At 45.8% G+C, this 17,342-nt stretch overlaps 1 protein-coding gene and 1 pseudogene across 1 annotated transcript in view; both read left to right on the top strand.

The window, feature by feature from the left end:
- COL23A1 (collagen type XXIII alpha 1 chain) overlaps positions 1–17,342 on the top strand; it is a 399,604-nt gene that overhangs the window by 314,643 nt on the left and 67,619 nt on the right. Inside the window, exon 3 of the mRNA XM_077137823.1 lies at positions 7,905–7,949. Within this exon, the coding sequence (XP_076993938.1) occupies positions 7,905–7,949 (45 nt within the window). The remainder of the gene's footprint in view (positions 1–7,904; positions 7,950–17,342) is intronic.
- Positions 13,233–13,893, top strand: LOC143664633 (nuclear transport factor 2 pseudogene; annotated as a pseudogene).

Genomic DNA, 17,342 nt, shown 5'->3' with positions numbered 1-17,342 from the left:
GCCTCCAGAGAACCTCTTTTGTTGCTCAGGTGTGGCCGCTCTCTCTAAGCCAATGCAGCAAGTGAATTCACTGCCCTCCCCACCCCCTATGTGGGACATGACTCCCAGGGGTGTAAATCTCCCTAGTAACATGGGACAGAAATCCTAGGATGAGCTGAGACCCAGCATCAAAGGATTGAGAAAGCTTTGTTGGCTAAAAGGGAGAAGAGAGAAATGAGACAAAATAAAGTTTCAGTAGCTGAGAGAATTCAAATTGAGTTGAGAGTTATCCTGGAGGTTATTCTTATGCACTATATAGATATCCCTTTTTAGTTTATGGTGTTTTGGAGTGGCTGGAGGGAAGTACCCAAAGCTGTTGAACTGTGTTCCAGTAGCCTTGATTGTTGAAGATGATTGTATAATGATATAGCTTTTACGGTGTGACTGTGTGATTGTGAAAACCTTTATCTCATGCTCCGTATCTACGGTATGGACAGATGAGTTAAAAATATAGATAAAAAAAATAAACAAATAATTGGGGGGCAAAGGTTAAAATATATTGGGTAGATCAAAATACTAGTGGTCAATGAGAGGGAGAGGTAAAGAGGTATGGCATATATGAGTTTTTTCTTTTTATTTCTTTTTCTGGAGTGATGCAAATTTCTAAAAAATGATCATGGTGCTGAATACATACAACTATGTGATGATATTGTGAGCCACTGATTGTACACCAGGTATGGAGTGTTTGTATATTAAGATTTATCAATAAAAGTATTTTTGAAAAAAGATCCCGTGGTCAGGGAAGTCTTCTCTGAGGAAGTGACAAGAAGTCAAGCCACGTGCCCCCTGTCCTGCTCTCAGCATCAGGACCATTTCCTTGCACCCAGCACCCTCCCTACCCTGACTACAAGGTCCTTTGGCTATTCAGGGTAACGTGCTGGAGCAGAGAACCTCCTGCGTCCCAGGCTGCCCCTTGGTGATTCAGTATCCCATTATGCCTGGGGCTGTCCCAGTTGCAGGATTGAAAGCCCCAGGAAATCCCTTAGGTGGGTCACAAGTACCCACTTAAGCTCCCCATGCTCCCTGAGATGTGGAGGTTAGAGCATCTAGTGAGACCCTCCTTGGGGATGATTCACCCTTCACCCTGGAGAGCTTCTGTCTGTCTGTCCCAAGAGCTGGGAATCCCAGGTCCAGGGCCAGCACTAGGGCTGGCCAACTGGAATGCCTGTTCCCTGCCGAGTAGCCAGCATTTTCCTGCGTGTGACTTCCAAAATCCATGCCCGCTACCAAAGACCTCCAGCCGCCCAGCCTCGCTTGCCCTTTTCTAGAAGCTTCGGAGTGATCTGGTGCACAGGGCAGGGCTTTTTAGCATGCAGGTGAGGAGGCTTTCTCAGGAAAATCAAAGTTCACATGAACGGCCTTTTAAGTTCAAAAAGAAAAAAAAAAGTTGCATTCTCTGAAAGCAATGAGTCCTGGCCTTAGCTGAGTCTGGAGAACTCCACGGGACCATGTGTCAGTGATTAAGGCTTTGGGGTGAATGGAGAGTTTAGGAATTTGGCATCTTTGGGGTGTGCTGGTTTATGTGCTTTTCCGGAGCCTGTCTGCCGGCAGGAAACAGGATCCCAGGAGATATGGGCTCTGGGGAGAAGCTCATTTGTGCCGACAAAAATCTGGGTCTGAACGAACCCCAAACTCATAGGCCACCAACCCAAACCCCAAGACCCCTGCCCCCACCCCCCCAAGAGCAGAATGATGCATGATCTAACCACAAGCACACCTACCACCTGTCCTGCTCTCAGCATCAGGACCATTTCCTCGCACCCAGGGCCTTTCCTACCCTGACTGCAAGTTCCTTTGGCTATTCAGGTAATGTAACTCTTTGCCCCCACCCTTTGAGAGCCCAAGAATATCCTTCTCCCCCATTGGAGTGAATGCCTTGCATCTGTCACTCAAAAGGACCTCAAGGGCCCCCTCTCCTTTCATATCTCCACCATGAGACACAGAAGGGCTGGGGCTTGCAAAAAAAGTGGTGCATCTGCCCAAAAGGCTGAGGTCCTGTCTCCTTGGGCTCCCCCACATGGACCCTTAACCTCACTCACTCAGCAACATGAGAGTTTCCAGGAGAATTAAAAGAGATAACAAAAGTGCCCAGCACATGTCCGTGAGCACCAACTCACCTCCCCATCCCCAGGCTCAATGGACACTGCCCACCCCACCCCCATGCCAAGATCCTGGGGTAAATGGTTCTTGGGTCCCCAAAAAACGCCATGTGGTTGAGTTAGAACAAAGCTGGTGTGTCACTGGGGAGGATAATGGATCTGGACTCCTTATTACCATTTTAAACGCTTTATTAAAGCCACTCCTGGCTTGACAAGGGGGAGCACCAGCCATAGACTGCAGGCATTTAGGATGGGGCCATGAGAAGGGCACATCAAAAGGGGCTGCAGCCATTCCAGACCCTCCCCACCGCCTCCACCCCCTGCTGCCAGCCAGCACGGGGCAGGGGGGACGCTTTAGTTTAACTACTGCATTTGCTTTTCTTTTAAATTATATTGTCGAGGGTGGGCCATGGTGGCTCGGCAGGCAGAGTTCTTGCCTGCCATGTCATCAGAGACCCGGGTTCGATTCCCAGTGCCTGCCCATGCAAAAAAAAAAAAAAAAAAATTGTATTATCGTAATGTTTACATAACATAAAATTTGCCATTTTAACACTTCCTTAAGCCTACAACTCAGTGGCATTATTTACGTTCATCGTGTGCTGCCTCCTCTCACCACTCTCTATGGCCAAAACTTTTCCATCACCTCAAACAGAAACTCTGCTTCCAAAATCCATGCCCACCGCCAAAAGACCTCCGCCCCATCAGCTTCAACTCCCCGTTCTTCCTAACACTCCCCCAGCCCCCCACCCCAGGCTCCTGGCAACCTCTAATCTACTTTCTTTGTCTCTAAGAGTTTGTCTAGTCTAGATTTTTCGTATAAGTGGAATCACACAAATTTTGTCTTTTTTGTGCCTGGCTTATTTCACTCAGCCTCATGTTGTCTAGGTTCATCCATGATAGAGCTGGTGTCAGGCAGTGGGTGGCCTTAGGTATTTAATTCACGGGGCTTCAAGAAAGATCCCTGAGCCATTTCCATTTTGAGTGGTCCCCAATGTATTCGAAAGAAAGTCAAGACATGGTTATAAAAATTGTGGACCATTTTAACCACTTAACCTTTTCATAAGACTTTTCCTTTGTGGGAGGCAGGGTTTCGGGCAGTGTTTTGAAGCTGCAGCTCAGGAGCTAGACCACGTGGCTCTATCCACCTGTACTAGTCATATGACCGCAAAGAGAGCGGCTCCTTGTGCCTCGGTTTGCCCAACTGTAAAGTGGGGATAACAGTAACCTTCCTCGTAGTCTTGGTTTTTTTGTCTTTTCAACGAACTTTTTTTTTTTTAGAATTTTGTTTTGTTTTTTGTGTTTGGGATGGATATGGAGAATTTGTATTCACGCAGGTTTGATGTGAGGCATAAGTGAGTTAATTTTAGATCCGCAACTGCCATAATTATTAGACTCTGTTAGGAAGTCATGTACCATAACTGGTTTTGGTGGGAGCATCCGTGCCGACAGGTAGTGTAAGGCCTGCCGGGTAGCCTCTGGCTGGAAGGCCCCCACCCGAACTAAAACTAGTGCACATCGGGGCACACAGCTGTCCACACTCAGCCAGTCAGGAACTGGCCTGACAAACAAAGGACCCCACTGCACACGGCCCGTAGCTGTGCCCACTGCACACGGCCCGTAGCTGTGCCCACTGCACACGGCCCGTAGCTGTGCCCACTGCACACGGCCCATAGCTATGCCCACTGCACACGGCCCGTAGCTGTGCCCACTGCACACGGCCTATAGCTATTCCCACTGCACATGGCCCGTAGCTGTGCCCACTGCACACGGCCCATAGTTATGCCCACTGCACACGGCCCGTAGCTGTGCCCACTGCACACGGCCCGTAGCTGTGCCCCTGGCCCCAAAGCGGGTGAAACTCCTAACCTACCACAGGAGGCCCCGTGGGCATCGTCGGCACCCCCACTAGCTAGCCTATAGCTAGCCCCACTGCCCCTACGGGGATGCAACTTCCCCAGCCGCACCCTGAGCACCTGGCCCCGGGAACCTCGCCCCGGGACGATGAACTTTTTAAACTCGGACTCAGTTCCTCTGGTTTTTCAGTCGGCTGCCGTTTACAACCATAACAGGTAGACCTTTCGTGAATGTGAGGTTCAGGCCCCGCCGCCTGAACACCCCCCACCCTCACCCCACCCCCAAGAGGAACCCTGCCTGTTTGCTCACCAAGGCACACCTCTTGCACCTGTGCCCGGGTGTGGGCGTGGGGACAGTAGAAGCCCGTCAGCTGGCCTGAATGAGCAACCCTGGTCTCAAACAAATGCTTGCCTTAAAACCCCAGCAGTAGGGGCTGGGTAAAGGGTAAAAAATGGGATAGGTTGAAATACCAGTGCTCAATGAGAGGGAGAGGTATGGTATGTATGAGTTTTTTCTTTTTATTTCTTTTTCTGGAGTGATGCAAATGCTTTAAAAATGATCATGGTGATGAACATACAACTACGTGATGATATTGTGAGCCATTGATTGCACATCATGGATGGACTGTATGTGTGTGAGGATTTCTCAGTAAAAATATCAAAACATATATATATATATATATATATAAACGAACCAGCAACCAGTGGGATTGGTTTCCCAAACTTTCAGGACCCTCCAGCCAGCAGCTGAGTGAGACCCAGCCGCTCCTGGCTCCCCACAGACCGCTGGGCAGTTCTGCCTGGACAGAACGGCTCTGGAATGAACTGAATTTACTGAAAAGAGGCTGCAAATTCAATTACTGAGGCCGACACTGCCTGCAGCACTGGCTGAGCCCAGGAAGTGGCGCCCTGCCCCGCCCCCAGTCCCCCGCCCCCCAGACACCAAATCCCCACGGCCCAGCTTGGAGCCTTTCCCAGGGTGGCATCATCCTGCTGCACCTGCCTGGGCTTCTCCACTTCTCCTGGGTACTGGGGGCCTGTCGGGGAGGGTGGCCTGAAACTCATAACATAAAATGATCTGGTGTGATGCTTTAATGACCTCATCTGGGGGGCTCAAATCCAGGGACCTCCCTGCCTTTCCTGCCCAAGGCTCACCCCTCTACGGACGCTCCAAGCTGAGGGTTCCGAGGATTTGGAGCCGCTCCTCCCCCACGCCATTCCCCGAGCTCCAGGAAGAGGGTGAGATAAAGAGGCCTTGCATTGCCCTGAGGGAGGACCAGGTCTGCAGTAGACATATCCTGGGGTAAAAAGCATCTGCCTTTGGTTACAGGAGCAGAGAAGTTCCGAGTGTGGGTCCTAGTCTCACACAGACTTGGGTTCGAATCCCAGTTCTGCCGTTTCCTTGCTGTGTGACCTTGGGGGCGCTGCTGCCCCCTCTGACTGCACAGCTCCAGGCGCCTCGCTGGTCCTTGGCCAAGACCCACGGCATTCCCAGAATGACCTGTTCATACTGTAGCTCTGACTCCTGGAAGCTGAGAGCTGAGAACTCTGGGAGCATTTTTTTTTTTTTTTACTTCTCTGGGTCTCAGTTTCCCCAGTCTATAGGGAGAAGAGAGTGGAGAGGGATGGAACTACATTATAGAACTGTTGCACAGATCCAGTTAGATAAACTGCACAAAAGCCCCTGCCCACTGGGGGTGGCAGGAGGGAGGAGTGGAAACGGGCTGGGTGGTGGAAGTGGGGGAGCCCCATGGGGAGCAGCTGGGGTCAGTTAAAGCAAGGGGAGGGGTGGTCCCGGGCAAGCTGTCCCTGTATCATCTGGCTATGGGGAGGGAAGGGAGGGTGGCTCCAGGGCTGCGGGGGGTCAGCATTGAGGGAAGTGTGGCTGGGGAGGGGGGCTTCACAGGTGAAGGATTTACCAGGAGGGCTTGGGGGTGGGGGGAGACCATGGATTTGGAAGCCAGATCTCATGCTCAGGCCTCAGAGGGAGGCTGTCAGGTTTCAGAGCCATCACCACCTTTGTCACTGGCCAGTGGTATGAGTTCTCCAGTGATCGGATTTTTGTGAGTTAGAAATGGCTATATTCCATCCAGCCTCGAACAGTACCTGAGAAACCCGTGATCGTCTTTGGAGTTTCTGAATGGGCAGTTGGTGGCCACAAGTATCCGGGGACATCCAGGAGCAAGCTGGAGCCCTGGCCACCCCATGCCAGGTCTGCAGCCTCAGGGTTTCTTTAAGAAATCCCCACTTCCGGACCACCCGGATCAAGTGTGTGCACTTGATCTCTAGATCTGCAGACAGACAGTGATTAGGGAAGGGGAAATCCTCCACGTTGGCCTTGCACTGTGGCCTCAAGATCACGAGGTAATCGGGAGTCTCAGACAGCGGCTCGCTTTTGGTTCTAATCTGCCTTTGGTTACAGATGGGAAGCTGCTGCACCCCAGGATTTACCTGCTTATAAGAACCTGTTTTCATCAAAGCCCCAGCTTCTCACAGCCTGGAGCCTCCTCTGGCCAGTTATTTCTTGGTGTTCCAAATGGGCACCCCCTTTTACGCCCGCAAACTGCTGCCAGCTAGTCTAACAATCCTGCAAGGCATGTAGAATCACCAGCATCTCCAAACTTTGATCCTCATGGATTGAGAACCGAAGGCTCAGAGAGGCTGAGTCACTTGCCCAAGGTGAACAGCTTCCCCTATCAGTCATATCTTTTGCTCTCCTGCTCGGGCCTCACAGATGCCAGACACAGTCCCCAACCCAGAGCTAAGAGGGTCCCATGGAGGCAGAACAAACGGACCCCTCCCCAACCCCAAGCCCCCAATCCTCACCCACAGACTCTCCTGCTGGTACAAAACAGTTTCATCAGGAATAAACTCTGCATCCTTTGGCAAGACCTGTCCTCTCCCTTGTGATCAAGACAGAGTCTCTGGGGCCTTCTGGAGCCCAGACATGGACAAAGTACCAGGAAGAGAGGTACCAAAGGTTCTAGTGACCGAAGAAGTGTGGTGGTTGGAAAGGATAGTGCCTGTAAATACGAAATGTAAGTCGAGTATGAAACACCAGGATATTGTCTTTATTTGGTGTATTTGTCTTAGTCGTTTAATTTTAAAGGATCCAAATTAAGCAAATTTACATAGTGATGAGTATTGGGCCGGCCTTTTATAATGTAATTCCCACCCTCAGTCCTTTTCACCTTACTTTCTCCTAAGTCTGAAGTTTCTCAGCTGCAAACCCGTCTGCCTCAAGAGTTTCCAGCAAAACCTTTTGATCAGGAAAAAGGTAGTTCTATGACATGTTAGAACCCAGATAAACCTCACAAGCATGATGCTAGGTGAAAGGAGGGAGTCTCAAAAGGCCACAGATCATACGATTCCATTCATATGCAATGTCCAGCAATAGGCAAAACCAGAGACAGAAAGCAAATGAGTGGTTGCCAGGGGTTGGGGTGAGGGGAAATGGGAAGTGACTACTGATGGGGTTTCTTTTGGGGGTGATGAAATGTTCTGGAATTAGAAAGTGGTACTGGTTGCATAGCCTTATGAATACACTAAAAATGAGTAAATTGGGCACTTTAAAGGGGTGTTTTTATGATATATGAATTATCTCTCAATTAAAAATTATAATATAATAAAATTATAATATAATTTTTTAAAAAGAGCTTTTGATTGGGTAAGGGTTGCTATAAGAATGGTGGTGGGTGTCCTTGGGAATGAATAAATGAGCAGATCATTGAAAAACTGAACGAGGGAGGGAGGGATGGGGAAGGCAGCATGAGGGGAGGGCCTGGGTGACTGGTGCAGGGGTGGCAGCAGACCTGCCCAGTGCAGGGGGCAGGTAGATGGGAGAGCCAGGTAAACACTGCCAGTCCAGGGCTTTGCTTCTCAATGAATCCATCCTCTTTGTTTTTCTGTCTAGGGCCCCCTGGACGGCGAGGCAAGGCTGGAAGAAGAGGCGACCCCGGTGAGTCTCAGGTCTTCTTATTCTCTAAGCATAGGCCTAGAAACCCACCACCAACCTGGGAGCCTGGGCTCAAGGCCTTCCTCTCTCCCCCCCCCCATTCCAGCCATTGTTCTCAGAGGCACTAGCCTCCAGCACCAGCCCTTTCGTGGTTCCTTGACATCCATAATTCAGTGACTGTCCTCTCTCTGCCCTCAACCACTCCCTACATCTTATCATTAGTCTTGGAAATTTCTACCCCTAGTCTCCCACTGCAAAACGCCTCCCCTCAGTGGGAACTAAGAATGACCCCACCCACCCCTGGGTCCCTCAGCACAACATAATGGCTCTTCTTTGTGTCTGCCCTTCCTGCCCATACTTGGTTTGTTCTCCTTCCAACCTGCAGACTCACCTGCACCCACCACCCCTTCCCGTATCTGCATGATGAAGAGGCCCTGTTCTGGTTGGCTAGCTGCCGGGATGCACACACCAGAGACGGACTGGCTTTTAATAACAGGGGATTTATTTCATTAGTTCTTCAGAGGAAAGGCAGCTAACTTTCATCTGAGGTTCTTTCTTACGTGGGAAGGCTCAGGGTGATCTCTGCTGGCCTTCTCTCCAGACCTCTGGGTTCCAACAACTTTCCCCAGGGTGATTCCTTTCTGCATCTCCAAAGGCCTGGGCTGAGCTGCGAGTGCTGACATGAGGTATGCCAAGCTGCTTGGGCTGTGCTATCTTGTGCTCTCCAGTTTAAGCACCAGCCAATTAAATCAAACATCATTCATTGCAGCAGAAACGCCTCCTAGCCAACTGCAGATGTAATGAACAACAGATGAGATTCACGTACCATTGGCTCACGTCCACAGCAACAGAACTAGGTGCCCTCACCTAGCCAAGTTGACAAATGAATCTAACTACCACAGGCACCTACACTCCTGCCAAGGAGGCTGCTCTCTCAGCCACACTTCCTTCAAGTGTGGCTCAAGTATCTCCCTGAAAAAGCCTTCTCAAAGCTCTCCATCTGGTGCTATCACCCCCGAGTGTCCAGCTCCCAGCACACAGTTTGAGACAGAGCCCTTGCTCGAGAATGTTTGTGGAATAAATGCATGAAACAGTTAATGAATGAATGAACGTTTGGTCCCTAGGCAGCTTCACGAGGAGAGGATGATGATGATGCCAGATGTTCTCACCACCACGAGGACCCCAGGCCTCTGTGCCCAGCAGAAGCTGGGCTAGTTCTCTCTGAGACTCTGACCCTTCTCCCCAGAAGGTGGAAAAAGCCAGACATGGGCTTCTTACTTCTTTGCTCATCTGTGTGCTTGCAATATCTAGTTCCTCATATGAGGCCCTCCAAACAAACTCCTTAGAGTTCGTTGGTAGCAAATTCTCATACTTCACTCTTTGCTTTGACTTCCAGAATCCGACAGCTGTTTTGTGTCCAATTCCCATAGCTTCCTTTAGCCTGGATTTTGCATCCGCCAGATGCACACTTCATCACTTAGTGTTTGCTTTCCACCCTCATGAAGAGTTTTATTGCCTTTTATTGGAAGCTCCTGATGTCCCTTTTGGAAGGAGATGAGGACTACATGGTAACTTTTTTTAGAAAAGTGTATGAAATTATTCCGTTTACTCAAAACCCATTAAAATTATGACTCCAGCTTACAGTAATCTAAAGGTCAAAGGAAACAAGGATTTACTGGGCCCCTAGAACCGCGATGGGCTCCTTGCCATCCCTCATCTCATAAGATCCTCACAAGATGCTGCTGCATAAGAATGTGTTGTTAGCCCCATTTTGCAGAGAAGGAAATGGAGGCTCCGAGGGGAGAATCAGCACCTCTTCCCGTCACTCCCTTTCCCACGCAGGGTCCTGATTGTTCCGCCTGTCAAAGAGTGGTGTGGGCAGCACAGAGCAGACGTCTCTCCCCGGTTGGCTTTGGCTGGGTTCGCTGTTTGTTTCTAGATAGCCTCCCACACGTGCACATCCTCGCTTTCCTTCCTTCCCTTGTGCAAACCAGGCCTTTTCCTGTGCCCCAGCTGAGCCCAGGGAGAAAGGCTCTTTTTGCCTGATGGGATAGTATCTGGCTGTGATGCTGCCACTCCAGACCTGCAGATCTGGCTGACCCTGCCTGCCTCAGGGGCTGGGTCCTTTCAAAGCTCCAGTGGGAAGCTTTGCTTGGAAAAATGCTGTCATGGCCCTGCTCTGTGTCTGCATCTCTATCTGTAATAGAATGTATTTCTCATCTACTCTGGCCCATGTCTCAGCTGGGGATGGCTTGTGGCTGGGTCGGGGGAGCTCAGTACTGCTCCTGAACTGTGAAGTCCTCTTCCTAGGTGTATTGGGCAATATCCTTTCTTCTCCTAGGTGCTCCTTCTCCCAAATCCTCTCTTCTGGCTCCCACAGCCCTGGATACCTTCGTTTGTCCCAGTGCCTCCCACGCCTGGTAGTTATCTGCAGACTTATCCTTCTCCTCCAACAGAGCATGAGCCCCTCAGGGCAGAGGCTGGGGCTGGGTCTGGGACATCCAGGAGATGCTCCATAAATGCTTGTTGAGAGGGAGGATGGGAGGAAATGGATGAAGGAGAGAGAAAGGGGCAAGATGGGCAAATGAAGCACAAAGGGAGGGTTAAGAGGCTGGAGGAGCAAGCAATCAAATGCTGGTTGTAAAGCCTGTGCTAAATCTACAGAGACAAATTGAGACACCCTAACCAGATCTCTGCAGCTCCTAGTCTTAAAGACACAGTTTAAGTGCTAGTAGTTTCTTCTTAACCCCGCACCCTGCCCCCCCACCACCACCAGCTTTAAGAAAATAGTTTTAAAATTGAGGGAAAAAGTACTTCTGGAATGGTGTAAGAGCCTCAGAAAATCTGCTCTGCCATAAAAACAATGAGAATATTGGGAAAATTTGACTTTTTCAGAACTCTGGAAATTAACAAAAGGCTTGAAGCAAACTGAAGAGCATTTATTCAAGGAAAATGGTGAATCTTGGTAAAAACAAAACACAAGAAAAGAAACAGTGAACTTTGCAATATTTTAGCTTGCCCTCTCCCAGCTCCATGGTAGCCTTGAAAATTAGCAGCCTTACAACTACATGAACTGAAAACAGCAGACTAGCAGCCACTGGAGGTGTCAAAACAGGTTTAGAGCTCCCCAAATGCCCATCCCCAGAGAATTATCCCTACTCAACCTGTGTTACTGCTCCCTCGTAAAGTCCCATTCACAGGGTGTGCCTTTATCTGATCTAGTACAGCACTCACTTAGTGGGAAAAGCGCTTATCCCCAGGGCTTTTGTCAAAAACAATCAGCAGCAACTGTTTAACACTACAGCTGACCAAGGTAGCAATACAAGTTGAAGAAAGCAAGAAGCTGACTCAAAAACTTAAAGAAAAATCTAAGTAATGAGATGTATAAAGAAGCTTTGAAAAACTCCAACATGTACCTGGGGATCTCTAAGGCACACACATGTTCAGGGCTGTGCACATGCCCAGGAATTTCCAAATGGACTCCAATCTTTCACCTCTGGCTGACCTTGGGGCTTGGCTCAAGCAGGAAATGAAGGCTGAGACAGAGCTGTAAATTACCAGAGCACTGAAGTTGGCACCAACACACACAAAGAGCCCTTTGTCAAAGACTTATTGGATTGTAGCATTAAAGAAAATCTCTGTCTTAGGGACCACTAAGCTAACCAAGCAGAAACTCCAGTGGTCATACTAAATGACAAAGAATACATATTTAGAAGAAGCATCGAGGAAAGCCACTGAGCAACAACAAGCAGCAACAATGACAACAAATCCTGGGAAGATAGAGGGAAATCTTATTTTCAGTATTGCCACATTTTATTATTTAAAATGCCTAGATTTCAACAACAACAAAAGAAGTGAGACATGCAAAGGTGCAGGAAAATATGGCCAGTGGAAACTGTCCCTGAAGAAGCCCAGATGATAGACTTATTAGGCAAAGATTTTAAATCAGATTTTATAAATATGTTCAAAGAACTAAAGGAAACAATGGCTAAAGAACTAAAGAAAGCATGAGAATGAAGTTCCACCAACTCGAGAATATCAGAAAAGAGATAGAAAGTACAAAAAGCAACAAGCAGAAATTCTGGAGCTGAAAAATATAATAACTTAAATGAAATTTTCACTAGAAGGACTTGTTCTAGTTTGCTGGCTACTGGAATGCAATGTGGCTTTTAAAAGGGGGAATTTATTGATTTGCAAGTTTACAGTTTTGAGGCCATGAACTGCCCCAATTAAAGCAAGTCTATTAAAAATATCCAAATTAAGGCACTAACAAGAGGTTACCTTCACTCAAGAAAGGCTGATGAGGTTCAGGGTTTCTCTCTCAACTGGAAAGTTACATGGGTGAACATGGTGACATCTGCTAGCTTTACCTCCAGGCTTCTTGTTTCATGAGGCTCCCCCACGGACATTTTCCTTCTTCATTTCCACAGGTCTCTGACTGTGTGGGCTCTGTGATTCTTGTGGCTCTGGCTCTCTCATCGTTCTCCAAGATATTTCCTCTTTTAAAGGATTCCGGTTAAGTAATCAAGACCAACCTGGATTGGGTGGAGTCACGTCTCCATCTAATCCAAGGTTAATACTCACAATTGGGTGAGTCACATCCCTGGAGATAATGTAATCAAGTCTCCAACCTATACTGGATAGGGATTAGAAGAAATGGTTGTTCCCACGAGATTGGATTAAAAACATGGCTTTTCTAAGGTTCATAAATCCTACCAAACCAGCACAGGACTCAACAGCAGATTTAGGCTGGTGGAAGAAAGAAACAGCGATCTTGAAGATAGGTCAATTGAAGCTATCCAATCTGAGGAGCAGAAAGAAAAAAGAATGAATTAAAAATGAACAGAGCTTCAGAGACATGTGGGGCATCATAAATAAATGTACCAGAAGGAGACGAGAGAGAAAAAAGGGTAAAAAAGAATATTTGAAGAAATAATGGCCAGTAATTTCCCCAATTTGATGAAAAACATTAATCTACACATCCAAAAAACTCAATAAACTCCAAACAGAATGAACTCGAAGAGATTAATACCTAGAGTCATCATAGGAACACTGCCAAAAGACAAAAATAAAGGGAGAATCTTAAAAGCCGCAAGAAAAACTTCTCATAGCTATATATATTTATCTATATAAAAGATATCCTCAGTAAGATTAACAACTGATTTCTTATCAGAAGTCGTTAGGACCAGAAGATAGTGATAAGACATATTCAAAGTGATGAAAGAAAATAATGTCAACCAAGAATTCTATGTAAAGCAAAACTGTCCTTCAGAAATGAAAGGGACAGGCATATGGCAGTCTCTCTGTTATGACCAAGTTGTCACCAAGGGCCTGACTCTGGAGTCTGCAAAACTTGGTTCAATCCAGTTCCAGTATCTACTAGAGATCTAAGTCAGTGATGGCTAATGCTTAGTGGGACAGAGGTCACTGAAGTATTTTCTGCTCCTCATGGAGTCTGGTCCTGATCAACTTGTGGACTGTTGAGGTGAAGTGGTAGATAGTGAGTTAGAGATCTTTTTGGAAAAGATGTAGAAGAAGCCATCATGATGATCCCAGTGGGGCCAAGTGATGCTTCAGAATGGAAGACAAGCCAGTTTGGGAGCAGATTGGGTCCAGCTTCATTCGACATTACTACCAGCTATTTGATAACCCACAGAACCCAGCTAGGCTCAATTTCCATTGACACATCATGCCTTATTTGTGAAGGACAGAAGTTCCAGGAGGAAAGCTGTCATTTTGGAGAAGTTTCAATTCCAGAAAATCTAGCACATCATTTTGATCAAACCGTGCCAGAATAGCTACATCATCGCATGGTTGTTGAGACAGTTCAAGGCCAGTGAAGACACCCATCGTGGAGTCCCATCAGATGTTCCTGTGAAAGAACATCAACAGTGATTGGGTTTGCACCAATGACATGTTCACGCTTCCCCTGACCAACTCTGGCTGACCTCCTCTCAGCCAGACACTCCTACTATTTCCTCCTTCCTCTTCTTCTTAATATAATTCACCCTCCTTCAGACACTTCAAATATCACACACAAGTGAGCAGGTCTGCAGTGGGGATGGGTGCAGGGCGCTGCTGCCATAGAAGTGCTGTGAATGGTGTTTGGACACTAGACTAGATGCATCTGATGGAAGACATTTGTGCCGTCCTATTGTGTGCCTTGGATAGACCTAAGGACTATAATGCAGAATGTTGTTGTTTTTTAATAAACTGACAAGTTGCTCTAATAACCCAAAGAATTGAAAGCAGCTGCCTCACTGCCCAGATACTGATTTGTGCAGCTATTTCAGTGTTTCATTATACAATCAAATCATGAAAATGTTCTTAAAAGCAAAAGGAGAAAAAAAAAAGTAACTTAAATCCACACAAAGAAATAAAGAGCACCAGTGGAGGGAACGACACAGGTAAATATGAAAGACAATATAAAAGTGTTTTTGTTTGTGACTCTTTTCATCATTTTTATTTAAAAAAAAACAACTGCGTAATGATAAAACTGTGTTAATGGGCTTATAATGTATAAAAATATCATTTGAATGTCAGTAATAATACAGAGAAAGGGGTAGGGAATAGAGCTACAGTGAAGGAAACTTTTTTTATCATTGAAACTAAGTTGGGAAATGATCATGATGATGAATATAAAACTATGTGATGATATTGTAAGTTATTGATTATATAACAAGAATGGAATGATCATATGGTAAGAATGTTTATGCTTGTATGTTGTTATGTTGAATAAAAAAGAAGTAAGTTGGGTGGGCAATAGTGGCTCAGTGGCAGAATTCTCACCTGTCATGCAGGAGACCCAGGTTCAATTCCTGGAGCCTACCCATGCAAAAAAAACAAAACAAAACAATAAGTTATTGGACTACTGAGCAGCTGCAAGAAGGGATGAAGTTGTGAGGTATACAACTAGGTAAATGAGACTTAAGGACAGTGTGTTGAATGAAATAGAAATAAAGAGACAACTATTATCATGCCTCACTCATATGGACTAGCTATAATATACCAATTCGGAGAATTGAAGTTGAGAGCATGGGTCATCAGATTGGGGCCTATTGTAAAGGGTTCTGGATTGTAAAGTCTTACAGCAGTCACATATATTCAGGAGTTGTAACTGTTATTTCTAAATTCTGAGATACTGAGATATTTGTGTATAACTTGGTCTCCCAGAAACGTCAGGTATGTATAAGACACCTGAAACTCTGAGTTAGAGCTCTGAAGCTATGAAAGTCAGCAGTACCCCATACAGGAAGTTTAAAAAGTTGAAAAAGTGATCAGACTTCAACTAGAGATATGAATGAAGCTTATTTATGCAGGTAAATCAGAATACAGGGTAAAGGATGATATGGTCCATATTTTAAAACTTCAACTTCTATGTGAGACTGAAGGAAGGGATGTTTATTTGGTGCAAAATTTATATTTTGGGTAGCGCATTATCTAATTTAACTTGTATGGTCAGTTTATTTGAACACTGTAATTATGTGGAATCTTGACGAGGGTGTGAGATCTCGTTGGTTTCTACAGGTTAGTGTGATGCCCTGATATACCCCAGAGTAGTTTGGGCAGAGAATAAAAAAGTATTTACAAAGTCCCTTGGGGGACTGGGGAGAATATAGGAAATATTCAACTTCCCCATCTGGGGAATTCTGATATTCTCACAAGCAGCGAGGACAACCAATTCAATAGGCTGAGCCCTCAATCTTGGGGCTCACCACTATGAAACTTATTCCTACAAAGGAGAAGCTAAGCCTACTTATAATTATGCCTAAGAGTCACCCCCAGAGAACCTCTTTTGTTGCTCAGATGTGGCCTCTCTCTAAGCCAACTCAGCGGATGAACTCACTGCTCTCCCCCCTCCCCATGTGAGACATGATTCCCAGGGGTGTAAATCTCCCTGGCAGCATGGGACAGGACTCCTGGGTTGAGCATCACGGGATTGAAAAAGTCTTCTTGACCAAAGGGGGAAAGAGAGAAATGAGACCAAAATAGTTTCAGCAGCTGAAAGATTTGAAACAGAGTCTGGCCGTATCCTGAAAGTTATTCTTATGTATTATGTAGCTATTCCTTTTTAGTTTCTGCTATTAGAGAGGCTAGAGGGAAGAACCTGAAACTGCTGACTTGTGTTCCAGTAGCCTTGATTCTTGAAGATGATTGTATAATGATAAAGCTTACACAATGTGAGCATGTGATTGTGAAAATCTTATGGCTGATGTTCCTTTTATCCAGGGTATGGACAGATGAGTTGAAATATAAGGATAAAAAATAAATAAATAATGGGGGTGTTAGAGGGTAAAAAATTGGGTAGATTGAAATATTGGGGGTCAATGGGAGGGATGGGTAAGGTGTACAGCATGTATGAGCTTTTCATTTTTTCTTTTTATTTCTTTTTCTGGAGTGATATGTTGTAAAAAATGATCATGGTGATGAATACACAACTATGTGATGATATTGTGAACCATTGATTATAGACCATGTATGGGCTGTATGTGTGTAAAGATGTCTCTATAAAAATATTTTAAAACAAACAAGAGAAAAACACTTAGAACACTAGAAATACAAGGAAATTTCCTCAACATGATGAAGAAAATATATGAAAATACCACAGCTAACATCCAACTCAATGGTGAAAGACTGAAAGTTTTCCTTCAAAGATCAAGAAAAAAGAAGGAAGCCCACTGTCACCATTGTTAGTCAAGATTGTACTAGAAGTTCCAGACAGAGCAATTAGGCAAGAAAAAGAAAAAAAGGTGTCCAGACTAGAAAGAAAGAAGCAAAACTTTCCCTATGGGCAGATGACATGATCGATAGACAGAAAATCCTGAAAAATACACAACAAAGCTCCTAGAGCTAATAAATGAATGCAGTAAATTGGTGGGGTACAAGATCAACACCCAAAAATCAGCAGTGTTACATGAACAACGAACAATCAGAAGAAGAAATCGAGAAAAAAATTCCATTCCCAATAGCCACTAAAAGAATCAAATATCTGAGAATAAATCTAATGAAGAATACAAAGGATTTATACACAAAAGAAACTACAGAACATTGCTAAAAGAAGTTTAAATGATCTAACTAATTGGGAGGATATTCCATGTTCATGGATTGAAAGACTAAATATTATTAAGTTATCAATCCTATCTAAAGCAATTTATAGATTCAACCAATCCCAATCAAAATCCCAACAGTCTTCTTTTCAGAAATGTAAAAGTCGACCATCATATTTATATGGAAGGTTATGGGACTCTGAAAAGCAAAGCCACCTTGGAAACAATGAAAGAAGTTGAAGGATTCAGTTTCTGATCTTAAAAATAAGAAAACCCCAGTAATCAAAACAGCAGGGGGCAGTGCAACAGTGGCTCAATGCCATGCCAGAGACCTGGGTTCGATTCCCCG

Source organism: Tamandua tetradactyla, chromosome 20 (genome assembly GCF_023851605.1).
Source record: "Tamandua tetradactyla isolate mTamTet1 chromosome 20, mTamTet1.pri, whole genome shotgun sequence".
Classification (NCBI taxonomy): domain Eukaryota; kingdom Metazoa; phylum Chordata; class Mammalia; order Pilosa; family Myrmecophagidae; genus Tamandua; species Tamandua tetradactyla.
This window is presented reverse-complemented; position numbering and strand designations above follow the sequence as displayed.